General features: G+C 41.5%; 1 protein-coding gene across 2 annotated transcripts in view; it reads right to left on the reverse strand.

Moving 5' to 3' along the window:
- Nucleotides 1-19,129, reverse strand: part of AMBRA1 (autophagy and beclin 1 regulator 1) — a 134,448-nt gene that overhangs the window by 24,127 nt on the left and 91,192 nt on the right. For both annotated transcript variants that reach the window (XM_065635468.1, XM_065635467.1), the window contains 2 exons: nt 18,941-19,095; nt 3,953-4,092 (listed from right to left, as the gene is read on the reverse strand). In XM_065635468.1, the coding sequence (XP_065491540.1) occupies nt 3,953-4,092; nt 18,941-19,095 (295 nt within the window). The remainder of the gene's footprint in view (nt 1-3,952; nt 4,093-18,940; nt 19,096-19,129) is intronic.

Here is a 19,129-nt window from a genome sequence, read left to right on the forward strand (position 1 = left end):
CTCTAATAAAAACTATAAAACTCTCCTTTCCTGGAGATTTATGGAAGGTTACGTAACCCCCTCCTTAGTCCTCCTTTTTAGCCCTGCTACAGATCCCAAGCTGCAAGTTTTCTTAGATAAAAATGCTCCACTGACACCACCCAGCAGCTCTTCTCAACCACTGTACCCATTTAAAGGCAGTTTGGAATATGGATATGAGAATTTTAAACTGTTTCAACTTGTGTATCTAGTTTCTTCTAGAGTGATACTAACATTTCGCTATCTTTGCTGTTAAGCATCTTGTGTCTCATCCTAGAATTAAATTTGTTGTTTTTACAGCCTCATGTATTGATGGCTTAATCACCTACAATCAACTAAAGCCTCGGGTCTTTCTCCTCCTCTGCCATTTTAACTACTGAGGCTCAGTGTTATTAGTCACTAAGTGCACTTTGTACTATTAAGTTCTCATTTCTATAGCTCCAGTCACTTTTAAGGCAATCCAATTCTTCTGCAATACTATGATCTTTCTCTGCAATGACAAGGCTAATGTCACATCCTCTGCAAATTTATTCAGCACATCCTTACAAGGCATTAGTATAAATAGTATTAACAACCAGACCCAGGATAGGTTCTTAAGGAAGTCCATCCATGACCTCTTTCGTAACAGAGTCCAGCTCTCAATCATGTTGTATCCTTTCCTTTAACCAGGCCTTCACCTCCTCTTTACCAGATCTTGTTCTAATCCTTACTCTTTACAAATTAACTAGATTTATTGTAATTTCAACATGGGAACTGCCTTACTAAAGCACAGAGGTATTGTATTGGACCTGGAGCAATTCTTTAGTTGACCCTTTAATTAAAAATCAACACATAAAATTCTCAAGGACAGGTATCTAACCTGCTATACCGAGTTCACATTATAGATCACAAACATAACCTGACCTTCCCCATTTCCATCTGCAAGAAAAACTGCCATCAGTGTTACACCAACTTAGTAATATAGCCCAAAGCATTTGATTTTAATTACTGTTTCTTTAGACTCTGGAAGGACTACTTGCATAGCCTCTTATTACAAGACCATGGAGATTCAAGTTATGCCTTTTTTTTTTTTTTTGTCAGCTGGTACTTCCAGTCTACTCATCTAATTTTTCCTAAGCACATGCTTTCAAATCCTGTATTTGAGGCACAGCTACTATTCCAACCTGTTTATGTGATCCCTGTAGTGCTTGGTTTCAAATGCTTCCATTGTACGTGGGAATAAAGACCAGGAGAATTATAACCACCTCAGCTGTTCGCTACTGACCATAGTTTTCTTTGCCAAATTAGAACAGTGGGGATGTTTTCAGGAGTACAGCATTTTCTTGATCCCTGCTGTTTGCTAGACTATTCCCCCATATAGTACTCTATCAACTGCTGAGACAGTTCTTTAATATTTTTCTTCCTCTGTATTACTGTGTACGGAAACTACACAAATATTTTTTGTTTTCCTCTCTCACTTCTCAAGTTAAAGTCAACAGATATGCCAACTTCAAACCAAGTATATTAAGTCAAGGACTACTGAGATGGCATCTACATGTCAGGGTTTTTCCTTTCTCTGAAGATCTTCCAAGTAGATCTGGGGCAGACATCACAGCCACAAGCCACTTCTGCTCTGATAGAGCCTCACTCATTTGTGTGTTCTGATGTTTGAGCCTCAATGCAAATTATCCAGCTCAGTGAATACTTACACCTTCATGCAGAGGTTTTTAAGTCACTCTGGCTGTTGTTGGTCTATAAAATGATACAATTGAGAACATAACATACTAGGTGTCCTGCTCCAAAAAGAACCCACCAGTCCATGTGAGGTCTGCAATAATCATCAGAAGCACCAGACACCCAATCCACCAGCACAAAACCCATTAAAGTATTTCTGTCAAACCACTAATAAATCTCTCACCCCTACAGCCACCTTGTTTCATGTTCACATACAAAAAGTTTATTTTTGTTGGAATGGTGCATGACTGTTGCTGGCATAGAACTAAGGATATAGAAGAGTGCCCTAGCAACATGGTGAGCTAAGAAGGTTTCAGAGAGATGCTGCAGAAGGACTGGAATGCCATGAAAGTGTCCCTGTTGTGTCTTTAATTAGTAAGGTGCCAGGAAGAGACACGCCACTTAACTTGGGGCTACTGCAAGCACCAGAATGGATATCTAACGTGGGGTGTGGCAAGCCAGGACAGCCAGACCAAGCTTGACTCTTCAGCATTCAATCAAAGGATCCATCCTCAAGGAGACTTCAATGCCTTGGGTTCTTGTCCAAGTTCATCTCATAAGCCATAATCAGTAGACTAGATCTTATTACTTCTCTAGGCTGAAAAACACAAAATCAACAGAATAGCCAGGGTTGGAAGGGACCTCTGGAGATCATCTGGTCCAACCCACCTGCTACAGAGGTTCACCCAGAGCAGATCACACAGGAATGTGTCCAGGCAGGTTTTGAATGTCTCCAGAGAAGGAGACTCCACAGCCTCTCTGGGCAGCCTGTTCCTCAAAGTGAAGAAGTTTCTCCTCATATCTAGGCAGAATTTCCATCTGAATCTGTAATAACTTAGTCCATAAATAACTTAGAATAACTCTCTAGAGTTTGAGAAGAAGAGAGTCATTATTCCTGAATAATTCTTCTGCTTAGAAAGTACAGCAACTATTCTTGAAGAAAGCCACTTATCCTGGAAGAGAGTGATTATAGCTTATTCCATAATAATATCTTGTAGAACTTCATGTATAAATAAGGTCTTGATGAAAGATTATGTTCAAGGGAACAACAGGGCTGCTTGAAGAGCACTGGCACTCTGTACTACTGAAATTGGTCCAATCTGAATTCCAACCACAGATTTTACCAGAAGGCTGTACTGAATTAGTCACTATTACAATTGTATACATTTATTCTGATTTAAGACAGTGGTTCTACACTGACCATATGACTCTCCTCAAGCACCACATGCCTGATCTCATGCACAACAGATGGAGTCCACATGCACGTGGTAAGATCACCAGCAGTGCTGCAAGTTTTTAGCTGCCAGCTTTTAAGTTACAAGGAATTTCAACACATGAAGCATAATTCAAAAGAACACCAAGGTGGTTTAATACCAGGAAACAACTGAAGCACACAAATCCCTGAAGTGTTCCTGCAGCATAAAACAAACACTACTCCAAAAGAACTGCTTCCACAACACAATGGAGAAAAAGCGTCTCTAAGTATGATGCAGAGACTCTCCAAGAACAATGGAAGCAATACATGTTTCACTGCTCAGACGCTCAGTCATCATCTGTATCACACCACATCTAAATTGGCTTGAGCTTAATTGCAAGTTTACAAAGAGACAGTTACACCCTTCATGGCACTGTATAAATAAAAGAGAGCTAAAGTCTACACATCACACCATTGGGCTTTCAAGTGAGGACCAAAACAATTCACTGGCTTGCTCATAATCACGACAAAAGTCTTTGCAGTTCATAGAATCTCATGCTTCGATACTGTAACAAGTATTTGATAAGCCTAGGTCAGCAAGCTTTCAAGTTGGCTGGTGGATTCCAAGGGGTCCATGAAAGCCGAGGAGAGCAAGCATTTCACTAACAGCTCAAATTTGCTGTTCTCATTGCAAACTTTTAGAAGTCCATAAATCCAGAGACGCTGAAAGACACTGCACTAGAAATACATGAAACAAAGGATTCAGAAAGCCTAGAAAGACATGGAAAATAAAATGAGCTAATGAGATACTCTTCAAACAGCCTCAGAAGTTTATAATCAGCAAAACAAACACTGACTGTAAGAGACTCGGGTAAACACTGTCACAGACCAAAAGGATTGTTAGGAGATGGGTTTTTTGGGTCTTGCAAGCACAATGCCCCAGACAGTGAAAAGCCATCTTATCCCCACTGCCCTAAGAACAGAACAGCCAAAGCAGCTGTAACTCCACGTAAAGCAATCACTTACTCTGGTCGGCAAATCACCAGGTCCCCTTTGTTGGTGCCGTATGCCAATCCTAGGCCTGGCTCAGGCAGCCAGCGAGCAGAGTTGATGCTGACATGTCTTCTCTGGTCGGCAGGCATCGGGTACAGAACGTTGAAAACTCTCTGAAACAACAAGAGGAGATTACTTGACAGGACAATACAAAGCAGGAGAGCCAAGAAGGTTCAACCAAATGCTCAGTCTCCCTGCACGAGTGCAGCTGGCCAAGGAAACATGTCACTTTAGAGGATGTTGCAGGGAACCAGTAATCCAGCAGCAAGAGTAAACAGCTGCTACAAACACACATATATGTGCCCCTAGGTGTTTAATACACTGGCACACAGCTGTGGAGCAGAATAAACTCTGCCTCCAGGAGAATCTGCACGACACTCAGTAGGCTGCACAGTCCCTTCTGCTCAAACTAATTAAACAAAGTGATGGGGACAAATGGTACAGTCATTAGAAAGCAGGACAACTGGTACTCTTCTGGCCTTCACCACTCATCTTAACTCACTGGGGTGGAACAGGAAACTGTCAAGTACATGGGCTTTCGGCATCAAAAGTGTATGTTTCTAGCAAGCAAAACAAACTTCATGCAAAAATAATATACAATTATTTCCATTTAAAAACACTTAAACAGCCTCCTGAAAATGTTTCAGAGTTTGACCAACCCCCACGCCAACAGTGCACAAAGGAAAATGGAAGTCCAGAGATTACAAGAATAACACAAGCACACAAGTAACAAATCCCTTCGTTCAGGTCCCCTTCCAACACCATCCATTCTACCTGCAGTAAGGTAAGAAGCTAAGAACACAGGTAGTTAGCACAGCTGCAAGCCAGTGCTTCCCAAATGCTGCACTAACACAGGTGAATGAAAACCCTGTGCACACCAAGGACCAATAGCAAGCTCGGCTTTCTGGTTTGCACTACCTTGCTTTCTGAAGCATATGAGCTTGAAAAGCAAGAAGAATGAAGCGGAACAGATTATACCCACGCAGATACCCTCCTTCTACTCCAAGAAGCTAATGTCTTTTGTACGGCACAACGCTTTCCTGCACCCTGCAATCCAGCAATCAGAAATGGGTATACTGACAACACTCCGTTTAGCTGGAAAATATGACACATGTAGGTCATAAAAACAAAGGCATGGAAAGTAGGAAGAGGGGTAATCAGTTGGTTTAGCTACCAGGAATAGATAGGGACAAGCTGCTTCAGCAGACTGCGTCTTCAGAGCATGTTCCATCACAGCTTCAAAAGGGTAGGACTGAAGACTGCATTTACAAGTCCAAATCATTAAAACAATTTCTGCAGAAATTTACCTAGGATTTAAACCTGTAATCACTGCAGGTAACATAGACTTTGAATTTTGATTTTCAATGGGACAAGTCTCAGGTGAAATATATGTTTTCAATAGATTTTCTGGTGGGCAACCAACCATCCATCACAAAACCTTTCTTCCAGACTCCCCAGAAAAGTGAATGGTGCTGGACCAGGAAGAAAGGAAGGGAATGAGGATGTGCTGGAACAACAGGATAAAGGTGGAAGGGAATGCAGATCAATCACTACTGCACTGCTGAGGTGGCCTGAAGTAATAATTAGAACTCATAAGGGTGGGACTGGTCAGCTAGCATAACAAACTGGGGCTATTTTTCTTTGTAGTTCTATTGTCCACCCCACATCTCATCTGTTCGACAATTTAACTTGAGAAGTCTGAGGCAGAGACCACTTAACTGTATGCTCTCCAATAGCTAGTACCCAGAACCTTCATCTCGACCATCCTAATGCAAACCAAGTACCTTAGAGCAAAACAATACAGGTACATTATTTCCTGTCATCAATAACATATTTAACTTCTCCTCTGAGAAGGCCACACTAGAGGAGAAAACGTCCTTAAGGATTTTTCTATGAGACAGAAGCTGGTCACACTTTGCTCTGCCTATCACTCAGCAGTTAGTATATTCAGAGAAGCTCGGAGTTTGGAGGAACAGTTAGTACATTCAGTGTTTGGAGGAAAGGAACAGGCCCTCAGGGGTTTATTCAGCTTTTACCCACCTCTGTCATGTCTGCCCCATTCACTCTCCACCTTGTTTGCTGTGTGTGGGGGCAGAGGCAAGGGGAGGAAAAAAACAAAAGAGGGGAGGAAAAAAAATACAAATCAGATATACGATGGTAACACCTGTTACCATGGAGATTATGGTGCACTCCAAGATGGGGAGACTGGATTTGAGAAGCAGAAGGACAAGAAAGGGAGGGTTGTGCCAGAGCTGGAAGCATAAATTCATAATATAAGCATTACAAATCTCTTAAGAACTGCAAGGGCTTTCCATCATATCCTTCTTTGGCAAGACAGAAACAAACAGTTTTTCTTCTCCTGAGAACTGAGAACGGCTTTGCCAGGTCTCAGACCTGGAGAACCTGCCTCCCTGGGCTGGCTGCAAGCTGTGCTCCACAGGCAGGTCAGTTTGCACCGACCTTGTCCCACGAGCTCTGCAACCGGCCATGCCACGGCAGGACACTCGCCAGCTGTAGCTCAGCGTCCAGGTGCTTTGCAGCAAACAGCACCCCATGGAAAGTGCTGCCAAAGACATGGGTCTGCTCCTGACAACCTGCGAAAATGTTGGCTGAGGGCAGCATCTCCAAGACATGATGGCTTAAAAACTCTGCGTAAGAATAATAGCTTCATCACTCCACTCCATTCACTTCTAAACAGCTTGTCAGGCCGAAGAGATCCCCTCCCCTGCTGCTTCCCACTCCCACGCTAATGGGACAACTCCATGCAGCGTTAAGGGTGATGACATCCGTGCGTGTGGTAATTAGTACATAAAAAGAGAAAGCAGCTGTACTGGCATAATCACCACTCGCAGCAGTAACCAGGGCCCAGCTAATCAATCCGATGCAGTCACACAGACGGGCTGTTGCAATCACACCCATTAGTAAGACCCCCTACTCTATACACAGAGTGGAAAAAAAATTAAAGTTCCTTCAACATCAGCAGGTACCTCTCTTCAAAGAAGGTCAGAAGCCTGTCAGGAAGCATTATTCTCCATAGATCACAGCTAATTCCTTTTGGATTTTTTTTTTTTTGTCTTTTTGTTTCCATTGCTAAATCTTACAAAAAGTTACTGAGATACTTCAACCAAAGTAGCCAGCCTGAAAGCATACCACAGAGTGACTACCTCTTTGTCAGTGGGATTGTCCATGCTCTGTAGTTCTGAACTTCGAGGAGTAAAATTCAAGTTACTACAGGAATCCTACACCAATACAATTCTCCAGCTTCTAGGTCAAGAGATTGTTGCCAAACCTCAAACACTCTTAAAACTAGCAATAAAATGCATAAAGCTGATAATTCACCAGTTCTCTTTTATTAGGGCTGTTCCACAGACTAGCTGCAGGTCACGTGTAAAAGCCACGTTGATGGCCCAGTGTTCAGAGATCAGTTTAGAAACACTGTTGTACAAGTCCACTAATCTTTAAGATGCCCACCACACTCTACCACAGCCTCCAGAGAGTTTAAATTTAATAGGGTGGCATTTTCATTTAGGATGGATATTGTATTGCATCACATTTTATCAGACCATAATCACTGCCAGCAGTCACAGCAAGCTTCCAGGCTCTTCACCATAACCAATGTCAAACTTGCTCTTAGCATCGCTACACTACTAATTCGATAATATTATACACAGCTACACCATTAGATGTGGTGATTCAGCACTTATGAAGCTGGCAGTTGCATTTGTTTCCAGATGCTGCTCTGAAACAGAATTTTGAATATAACTATAAACACTGAAGTCTGAGGAGTGGGAGCTTCAGAACATCCCTATGGGAGCTTAAGTCCAAACAGGCAACATAAGTACAGCAAGCTGTTATCTTCTTGGAAGCAACATAAACATATAATTGTAATTTCAACAGACAATAAAGGTCCTACCCCTTCCGTTTAGGGCCATGTGACCCAGCCCTGATTACAGAGAACAGCTGCTTGACCTGTGCTTGTGTTTGTAGAAAACCCTGTCTCTGGCGATCTCCCCCCAGTTCACAGGACATTCCAGAAGTCTTCTGTCATTTCAGGGACTCCATTTCTCCTCTTCAGGGATGTCAGCAAGATAAAAAGTCTTCCTCTAGAAATACCAAAACTGCCTAGGTAGTTAAGCTTCCACACAAAAGGCGACTCTCATGCAAAGGGAAAGCAACACTCACTGAAGAAAACAGCCAGTTGCTTCCATTTTGCTTCCCTGTTAACCATGAAGTATGGCGAAAGATTTGCTTGAGTAATTTATGTCTGCACTTCACTATTTTCAAAGACTGCACTAAAAGCAACTACTTATCTCTTTGGTGTGCCTTTTCTATCCTCCCTGAACAGGAGTGGGCACATGTATCATCTACTGAACTCCCTAAAGCTCATTTCATCATTTCACAGACACTTTTTCAACATTGAATTCAGCAGGGGAGAAGACGGCTTAGAGAAAGCAGAGCTGTAAGTCACGAGAAAAAGGAAAAAAACAGGCCCTCAAAGTGTTCAGCAAATATGCTGCATGTGGAGTGCAAAGGCCACCTCAAGTCCACTGCCGCTGCTCCCCCTCCAACTTGTCAGTGCTGGCACATCAGCACTGTAGCACCTGTCACAGCCACCGCCTAGGTATTAAACTAAATATTTATTTATGGCAGAGAGCCAGGAGAGGCTGCATGACAATCAACAGCCTCAAGGAATCTTTCCCAATGATCTCTTCCTCGCTGTCAGGCTGCTGTACTTATGTGGGAAGAAGGGGGCCCAGGGCACAACACGTAAGCAGAGAGCTAGACAGTTAATTTGTACCTGCCCTGGAGGAGAAAGAAAACTTTTTGCTAAAAGCATTTGCTCTGCAAAGCCCTAGTTATCGACCCAGTGCTTCCCTCTTCCCCTCCCGCTCCGTCCCAGGGAAGTTGCTGCTATTTAATAACGCTCTTCAAACTCTACTTTTCCCCTCCATTTCTGGGGTGTGCCAACATTAAAAAGCTGGACAGGGCAATCACCAGGATCCTGTCAGTCCTCAGAGTAGCAGCAGGCTGCCAGCTGGCAACAGGGCTGCACCGCTCACCTGGTCGGAGCAGCACCGTGCTGGCCAAAGCAGAGGCACCACATCCTCTGCACAGCTGCCTCTTTGCTCAAGGCCTTCCCACCCCTAAGGAGAGCAACGAAAAGCAGGGGAGTGCTGAATGCTGCTTGTTTGGCAGAGTGGGACCTTCCTTCTCCTCTCTGGCACTCGAGAAAAAAAACATGTTTTGAAGCTGGAGAAGAGAAAGTTGGCACAAGCAGGTAGGGAAACTCAGCAGGAACTCGTCTTTTATCTTTTAAAATTCAATAGAGACAGTTCTGCTCTCGACTAGATGCATTGCCTTTCAGGGTGCCAATAAATTTCAAGCCATTACCTCTGCTAAGCGCAAGCAGTAAGTTGGGCTGTTAGATCAGCCTTGATAAAGACTGTGTGGGAAGGGGGTGCAGATGTTCTCTTGTTTACACGGGGAAATCTTGTCATCTGTGAAGCTCCATCCTGACAGGTAAAAGGAGAGGAAAGGCTGGAGCAGATCAGGTGGGTTTATCAGGCACCAGCCTAAAATGTAATTATTAATTTTCAACTGAATTGATGCCGTCAGCAGAGGCTGACCATAAAAACAAACAGAAGAGAAACCTCTACTGCGCTAAACCCAAGAGAAGCCTTTTACTGGTCGGACTGGTAAAATCCACAGTTTCATGGCTAGTCTGACCTGGGTTGCAGAGAAAAGAGCTTCAGAAAGGAGTGTTGATCTCCGCTGGATGGGTACATATGTACTGGCAGCCCGCATTTGTACCTCATGCCTGCACAGATGTAAAGTTTTTGCTGGTAAACAAAGTGCCCTTTATATGGATACAGATTACACCACCAAAGCAATCATACAGGCTGCACAGCTTTGGCAATGTCACTGCAGCTATCCCAGAGCCTCCGGCCAGCACAGGTATCTCATTTGGTAACACACTTTAGCAAACTAAGCTACATGGAGTATGTAATACAGATGCAGCTCTAAAAGTGCAGCCAATCCACAATAATGTATTAACTTCACTGAAAGCACACCTCCAAGCAAAGCCTACTCACAGTTTGAAACTACTCAAAGTACAATAAAACAAATGCAGAAAACTACAAACTGCACTTGTATTTGCCAGAGCAGCAGATGAGGTGCAGCGACAGAATGAAGGCACAAACAGCAGTACAACTAAGGCTGCACACATTCTGCATTTCCCCATCTGCCCTTCATCTTCTGCTCTACAATCTGACCTTGAACAATAACTTGGAATTTCAGAAGCCTCACTTACTCTTTTTCTGATTGGAAGCACCTTACTGAGACTGAATGGCACCTAAATAAATTCATTATCTTTTTTGCCTTACTGATCCCAATAGTGTGTTGCCACTGAAAGATCTTACCTGGTATATACTTAACATCCATGTGTTAACCAGTTCACCTCTGGCACCATAATATCAGATAACTTGCTATAAAGCATCTACCACTCTACTAGGAGCACTATGTGTCCTTTGCTTAGCTGCCAGGAAGCCACCTGCATCACTGACTTCTAGAATGCTGCCAATTAGTTTAAATAAGTCTGTGGCTTTTTAAGGTCCAGAAGCATAATAAGAAACAGACTTCCTAACCTGATCTCCTTAATAAATAACACTATCCCCTTTTTTTTGGCGTAGATTATATTCTTTATTCTGCCTTCTATTAATGAATTTCACAAAAGCTGCTGAAATTCAGGCTTATGCCTTGGACTGCCACAACCCCAGAGCCCTCTGCAGCAGAATTCAAATCTAGTTTGTCTAAAGCAGAGGGCCCTGAATGCAAAGCAAAACAGTCTTTGAGATAACTGACCCAATGGCTCAATACATTTATTCATAAGACAATGTGTGTATCAGTATTTTGAAACAAGGCAAGTCTCCCCTTCGTTTGGAAAGAGTCTTCTTTCTGTAGCTATAAGCAGATGCAAAGAAAAAGGCATGCATTTCCCATGATCACGCAGGGGAAAATATTTGCTTTTCTGCTCCCTATGTCCCCTTATTAGGCAGGTTGGTCTATGCTGCTCTCAACCCCTCCCCCACAGCTGATTCCTGCCAACAACATACACGTTTCTCCATTAGATCTTCTCTGTTAAAATGGAAGAAGCAAAAAATAATGCACTTATCTTTTTGGATTTGTCTGTCTTATCCTCAAATGGATCTTATCATCCAATGCTCAGCACAAATAAAATTTCTTTCAACTCCATCTTCCCCAGATGCAATAGGATCACATATTAAATTCTTCAGTCTTTACCAACACAAACCTCTTTCTGCCTTTTTCTGCACCTGTTGTCAGTGCAGAAAATTCCAGCTTTGGTTTCTGAGCCTGAGCCAGTGAATTCAATGAGAACTAACCCTTAATTTTCAGCAACAACTGAAACCTTAACTGAGGATAATTGAATTAAGCCCTAAAACAAGACAGAAGTTTCTCTTGGATGGACTGAGAAACTTTATGCAAAGGTAAAACACTGTTGGCTCTTCCTGACTGTACTTGATCACACAATTTATTGATTATCTTTCAGCAGAAGTCTCATTACAGCACACCTAACCCTTCCTTTCCTTAGGCTGGCTCCTGGCATTATCAGCTGGTACTTCATCTCACAAGCCTGCCACGCAACTACTACACCAGAAAGAGCTTTAAAAATAACTAGTGGGAAGCTTCAAAACATTAACAAGAACTAGGTCTTATGAAGAAATGGATCATCTCAGGTAACAAAGCTCTCACTCAGGAAAATAACACACTTACAGTTAAGTGGCTCATTAATTTGTTACTCGTCTCACAAGGGCTGCAAAACCAGGGTAATACCTCCAAAAAGCCCTTTAAGGGACTAGTCCAAGCACAGATCTGAAACCTACGGCTGAGTAACCAAGAAATTGCTAAGCAAAACAATTGTCCTTTCAATTGTGTGTGCATGTGATTGGAACAGATGAAAGGAGAGAAACAGGAATGCCAAGGGGGGTGTTAGCGTGACAGAAGATAGATACATATATATTCAGTGCAGATGCACAAGTGAACTGAACTGTGCAAACAGGATTGTGCCCCCAGCTATTGCTAAATCTTGCAAAAATCACCGACAGCTCTCAATGCTGCAACAACCTAATAAACATATGGTCACTTCAATGGCAAAAAGAATGACAAGCTTCTTCATTTTTGCCCTTAACTCGGACTGCAAACCAAAAGCAGTACCTGTGAATTCCTCATTAAATGTCATGCTGAGACTGTAACAGCAAAATCTACAATATGTTAAAGATCTAATGACAGGAGCAAAGGATTCACGCACAGCTGCCATTCCACCCCACTCTCCGTCTGCTGAGCCTCAATAGCACAGCATACGAGATCAAATGTCAACAATATGTTGATGACAGAGCTACATGCACCCTCATCTAGGTGAAAAGAGGCTGTCATCCAGCTGCCTACACGTCTGGAAGGAATAAATACTGCAGGAAAGAGTTGTCTTAAATTTAATTCAAGAAAGATGGTAGAAAGAAGCATTGCAAAAAAAGAAAAACAACCCACTTCATGAAATTGCAAATCTGTTCTCAGCCCATGTCCAGTTTAGTGCAAATCAGGAGATAATTCACTTTGTCTCGCCCCTACCTGACTTGGGCAAGATGACTGCACATGAGTAATCTCAGATGTGGAACCATCTTTGTCATAATTTTTTTCTGTCTAGTTAAAACTACGTACCCAACTGCACCAAAGCTAACAGTAGTGACTGTGGGCAAATGGGCTCAGGGTCTTCCCTAAACTGCTAAAGCTCAGCTCTCCTAAACCAGGACCCCATATTAAACAAAAGGTCTTAGTTCTCAGCTTCACAACCCATGAAGGAAAAGCATCCTGAATAGATGTCATTTGCCTTTTTTCCCACACCAGTTTGCTAAAACTGACACTGTTCCCATGTTTAACCACCCCGTGAGATTTTTCAAACACAGTATTTTATGATGGGATCCTAATAAGTTTTAAGTTTTTACAGTTTCTTGTAAGTTCTGTCTCAGCAGCCTTCATGCAGACATGGGTGAATCGCTCAAAGGTAACAATTTAACTCTTACAACATACCATTCCTGCACCTATACTCAAATGCAGCACATCTATGCAAATCTTCATGGCATCTGCAACACCAAGGTGGTGCTGCATTTTCCAGTGCTGTTGAATACAGCTCTTTCTTACACCACCCTACATCAGCAGTGCTTACCAACACAGGTTTTGGATACGCCCTGTTTTTCTAAAGACACTTGCTAGAATCTGCTGATACACAGAGCATATAAAACTATTTGGCCTCAACCAGACTATTATGCTCCACTTGGTATTAAAAGGAGGGATTTCCCATATTGTTCAGAAAAGGGTTCTGTCCCCATGCCCCCTTCCTAGGTATCAACAAGTACATGCAGTTTGTGGCTCTGCTTGGACTTTTGGTAGTCTAAGAAATATCTACCTGGTTCAACCACTGCCAAAAATGGAAAATTGTTTTGGGCAGTAATTGAATATATTATTTGCAGTTCTACTCAGAGTTGTCAGAAGCTGCTCCTGTCGACCTGAAGATGTCAATCTCTGCAAAGGAGACACGAAGGACCACACCAACAAGCATGCTTTGTCAATAACACAGCAATAGGTCGGTACTCTTTCTTGCAAACTACTCTTGTTTTCAGAAGTATGCTAGTTTGTTTGAAATTTTCCACTGCAGGTAACATGTTGCAGTAATCCATCTTCATATATTCTCCCAATCAGTTTCTTTTTTCTTTTTTCACATTACCAAGGGTTCTGACAGATCAGTAACTTGCACCCTAGTAAAGCGAATGTGCACGGCCATTTGCTCTCAGGCTTAAAGCTCCTTCCCTTAGGGCTGCAGGAGCATTCAGAGCTCACCCAGTGAGACAACCAGGTCTCACGCTGACCTTTGCAGAGCACACTGGATACATTCTGCTGACACCTGCATGAAGCTCAGAAGACAACAGCACTCAGTAAGTGCACATATTCTGTGCATTATTATCCTTAAGAGTTAATATGCTGAAAAAAAACTTGGCTCTGTGCTAGAACTCCATGTGCCTGTCTGCTTCGGGCCCTTCTTCCTGAAGGATTTGGAATTCTCCATGTGTTTACAATGGAAGCGTACACCTATTTTGTTCCATCCAGGCTACTGACCAACCACTTCATTGGGATGTTTCCCAAATACCTGTGGTCTTGTCAAGGGTTAATCCTGGATCTCCACAGCCTGAATTTCCTTCCAGATTCAAAGCACAATGTAGGACCTGAGATGAGGCTTAGTTAAGCCACCTGATCCCAACAAATTGCATGATTTGCTCTTTAGCTTCATGTCAATCAAATTTTTCTATCACCTACTTCAATTTTTCTATCCTCAGCTTAAAAGCCCCTTTCCAAGTTTTATTTTAATTTGGATTACAGCAATCATGTTTTTCTGGTATTTCAGAGTTAGCTTCCTGTAGGTAAAATGAAAAACATTAAATATTGCAAGCACATTAGAATTTGTGAATTCCAGAAATAAAACTACATTCTGGCCTCTTTTCTCATTAATATCCATTGCTAACAGATCCAGGGTAAAATGATCCTTACTATTCTATGTTTCTAAGGAACTTCAGCTCTGACCAAGTTTCTAATTTCATCTTGTTCTAAGTTCTTAACTTCCATATACTCTTGGAATCATACAGAATTCAGAAATCACCCTAGACCCGTGCAGCTTGAAAACAGATCCTCTTTTATTTGGAGATCAGCTCCATCTGTGACTTCAAAATAGGCCGCAAAACCTCTCCTTTCTCTGTATTTGGAGTCCTTTCTCCAAACTTCCCATCTCTGAAACTCAAATATTTCCAAACAATTCCCAGTGTCAGTGCTACCTGTACCACCCCCCAAGCTAGAGATCTGCTAAAAGCAATTCCTTCCCTGTACTCTCCAGCTACAGAAAGATTTCAGAGATGCCAGCTAGGTTTGGGAAAAAAAAAAGAATTAAAAAAACAACACCAAAGCGCAAACACAACAAAAAATGAAGCTTATACATACCACTCTTGTCAAAAGTCAACACTACTAGAGAGCTTTTTAAGGCTCAGTCTGAAAAACAAACTTGTTCTTTAGCAAAATCAGGTTTCCATCTGAAATGCTAAGCAAATCAATCCTAAGGGAGTGAATAGAAAGAGCAGGAACCTCTAACTCATGGCTCCGGCATATTCGATGACAATTCACTACTTTTACTCTATTTCTGAGCACAATTTGTCAGTGTCAAATCATGTCAGCCCTGACCTATAGAACTCCACCCAATCTCTGAAATATCAGGAGCAAGATGTATACAGACAATGCACACTTTATAACCAAGACGCTCCTTAGCACAATCCAGAAGTGCTGTAATCCTCAGAGAGAACATTTCTCCCAGACTCTGAAAATTACACCAGCAGCCAGTCGATTTCTAGATGCAATTAAATGTATTAGAGGTTCATATAACAAAACTAATAAATTGCATCTTCAAAACCTCTATTTAAACAGCAAGATACAGGAAATTCTCTGAGGATTAGAAACCTGCATTCCACTGACTGGTAGTCAACGATGTGGAGGACAGGTCTTTCCTTTTTAATTGGAAGCAGAAATAATCACTGTATTTCACTCCTCAGCAGGTCGCCACACTTCTGCAGTGACTTACAGGCCACGTTGCCAAGCCCTGCTCTCCCAGTTTGTTGACGGCAAATCAATAAGTGTCAGGGAAGGAAGGAACAATCGTGAGACAACTTACAAGAATTTTCAGAGAATGTGATGTAGCATTTATCTTTAATTTCTCTCTTGGGGGTTTTGCGAGTAATGTAAAATTAAAATATCCACAAAGCATTGCTTCAGAACATGGCTATGACTTATTTTTAATTAAGAAGTTGAGTAACATTTGCTTTGTATTACAAGCTGTTGGCACAGAGGCAACAAGGATGCTTTCTGATTCTCTCTAATGTGCACATTAAATTAGAGATTGAAGAATACAATTTCACCAGTGCCTTTTTTCCTAAACCTTTTTCTACTGCATGCTGGCCAAGCTGCAAACAGGTTTTTACTTAACTAAATATGAATACAGAAGCCACTGCGAAGACAGTGTGCTATGAATATTATAAAGTTTCCTACTTTAAGCTCTATTTCTATTTTGCATGTCCTGAAAAGTATTACGAACTTATGGAGGAGTCTTGTTGCAAAACTCAAGACAGAAGAAATACCAGTAGATGATCTACTAATTTTTAAAATTTCATGAAGGAATAATATTTACAAGATCAACAGTTTTACATTTTCCAATCCCTACAGACTGCATCAAGATGACCAACAACACACCAGAATGTTGAAACAAGACTCAACATCATCCCACACAAAGTCTCTTTAAGCAAATTAATTCAAACTGGTCTAGCTGCGACCCTGTCACATAGGCAGAAAGCTTAAAGTCCAAAACAGTCAGGAAAGAAACATTTTTAACATCTTTAAATGTGATGTGGGGAAAGGGAAAACCAGCAAATTAGTTAGCAAACCCTGCTAGACTGGATAGATTTGAAAACGTGGGGGAAAGGTTTTTGGAAGCTAAAAATATATGTGCAAGAAAGATGAAAAAAGCAACCTTTAGAATACATGCAATCCATCTGGAGAAAAATAATCCAGAACTACAGCAGATGAGAAAGACAGGAGTACAGTGATGTGGAGAAAGTCTGAAAAGCAAGAGTGGGAAAAACTGTACAACATTTTCAATGCACCATAACAGGAAAAGGAAAAAAAACCCCACGATAGTTTATGCCTGCATAAGTAAAGCCCTGTAGTCCAAAAAAAGCAGAAAAAAATACCCTCTGTGGGCTTCTGGTAAGACTACGCTTATCACATTATGCACATTTAAACATATTACAGAATGAGGGGGGAAAAGAAAAAAAAAAAGGAAAAAAAAAGAAAAAAAAAAGAAGGCTATTTCGGCAAGAATTCAGAAGGGAAAAAAAGGAAAGCTGAAAGATTGAATTACAAGAAAAGATTAAGGGAATAGAAAGCATTACTTCACTAAATGGTGACTAAGAGCAAGGGTACAAGCATTTCAAGAGTGTAACACACCATGGGGAAAGAAGATATGTTTGAAATGGAGATGAAGAAATATAAATGGAAGATTTAGACAGAAGCTTATTGATCTAGCTGGCTACAAAAAAAAAAGTCTCTAAAAGGAAGAGCTTAGCAACTGGAGTTTGGAGCAAATGTAAAGAATGAATGAGAGGAAGAACCCTACCATAGCTCTTTATGGGAAGAGACATGATTTTAGCCTATAGGACTTATCTATCTTAACTTATGATATGGCAAAATGACTGCAGGAAGGGAACACTCCCATATCTGGCAGTAAGAGTGATGTATTTCACGAGGTTCTTAAAATAACTGAAAAAAGAAACAGTACTAGGGCAAACTAGACTCTTAAAAGGATCTAACAGGATACTGAATCCATGTAATTAGTGATCTTATCATATCCACGCAGCTTTCACCAACCATACCTGCTAACCAAATTGTGCTTTTCTCATAAATACTTTGAAATTTCTGTCTCTTACCTTAAGAGGCTCATACCAGAATGATAGCTCAGAACCAGGGCTGAAAAAGTGCTGACTGGTGCACCAAAGAATATCCTCGTCAGTGACCTTTCCTTGCATTATAACATGGAACAGACAACAACGATAAATGAAAGTTTTGTAAAAGCTGATAAAAACAGCTCATGTAATGACAGGACTGAGATGACCCTCTCTGAATCACGAGCAGTCTGGAGAGCAACTACAGAGCCTGAAGTTGAATCAAGAAATTTATTCGAGAGACAAGTCTCTCCCCAGTGCCAGGCCACTAGAGAAATGGCTCAGTGCAACACTTGTATGCTGGGAAAACTCTGCCAAAAGTAATAGTAATCAGAGAGGCCTTTTAAAAAAGAACAAAGAACTTGTAAGGAAAAAAAAAAAGTAGATATAGGCAGAGGAAAAAAAGCTGCTCATGGAACGAATTCCACTGTGATCAAGTTACCCCCCAAAGTGAAAAGGTTTGAATAGCTATTTTTCATGTGCAACTAAAGTCACTTGAATACATGGCCTAAAACTTGAATCCAGCCCAAATTCCAACTTTAGAAATTACCTAGTTCTACCTTCTCAACTCTATTTGTGCATTATCAACTGGACATGGCTTTTCCCATCCAAACTATCACTGAATAGCTGTTGTGCTCTACTGATGAACAAAGCAAAACACACACGTTCTCTTAACTCTATTTGACAGTTTGCAAAAAGATAAAGGTTTGCCCTCAGGTACTAAACGAGTCAGAACGGGTCATAGTTCAGCTTTCTCACAAAGGAGAAGTACAGAAAGATAACTTCATTGTCAAAATAGGCCTACATATACATAGAAAGTTCACTAATAAATAGCCAACAAAAGCCTGTTTTACAAAATTAGGGTAAGCCTCACCTTTGGTCTGAGAGTATGGAGGTGAAGCTTGGCTCCCACCCTTCCTGAAATGCTGGTGGCCACTCTCCTAGAGGTTAGCTGCTTTTAGGAATGTTAGGAAATGATCCTCAGACCTCAGCTGAAAAACTCCCTCAGCAAAGCCAACTGCAGTACCACAAGCAAGATGTGTATTACCCTAAGAAGTGCAAAAGACCTACCAGGTACTATGCGTGACAGCTAGACTTAGGATACCACACACAACATGGAATATATTTGTTTGCCATCATATTTGAAAACAGAGTAAATTTTCACAATTCTTTTATATTTATGTTCTCCTGCCATGTTTCCATACCTCTATAATAAATTCCTTCACATGCTTATTATTCAAGTAGGCCTGGAGCGTGTTGCCTCTTTGCTGTCATAACCCAGCAACTACCTACTAGGCTAGGGCAAAAGCAACACAAAGTCACTGATGAAAACACACAGAAACAGAATATACATACTTACCCTCATAGAGGTTTCTCCACCATGGGGCTGTTGCAGCCTGAAGACTTGAGCAACCATGTGTTCTGTGGACGGGTGCAACAGGATACGTCGAGAAGCCAGTCCCACCATTACATATCTGCCCATTGGGGACAGACTCACAGAAATGGCATTAGGGCCTATAAAGAGAATAGTGGTTATTTCTCTCAAAGG

The sequence above is a fragment of the Caloenas nicobarica genome, chromosome 5 (assembly GCF_036013445.1).
Source record: "Caloenas nicobarica isolate bCalNic1 chromosome 5, bCalNic1.hap1, whole genome shotgun sequence".
Taxonomy (NCBI): Eukaryota; Metazoa; Chordata; class Aves; order Columbiformes; family Columbidae; genus Caloenas; species Caloenas nicobarica.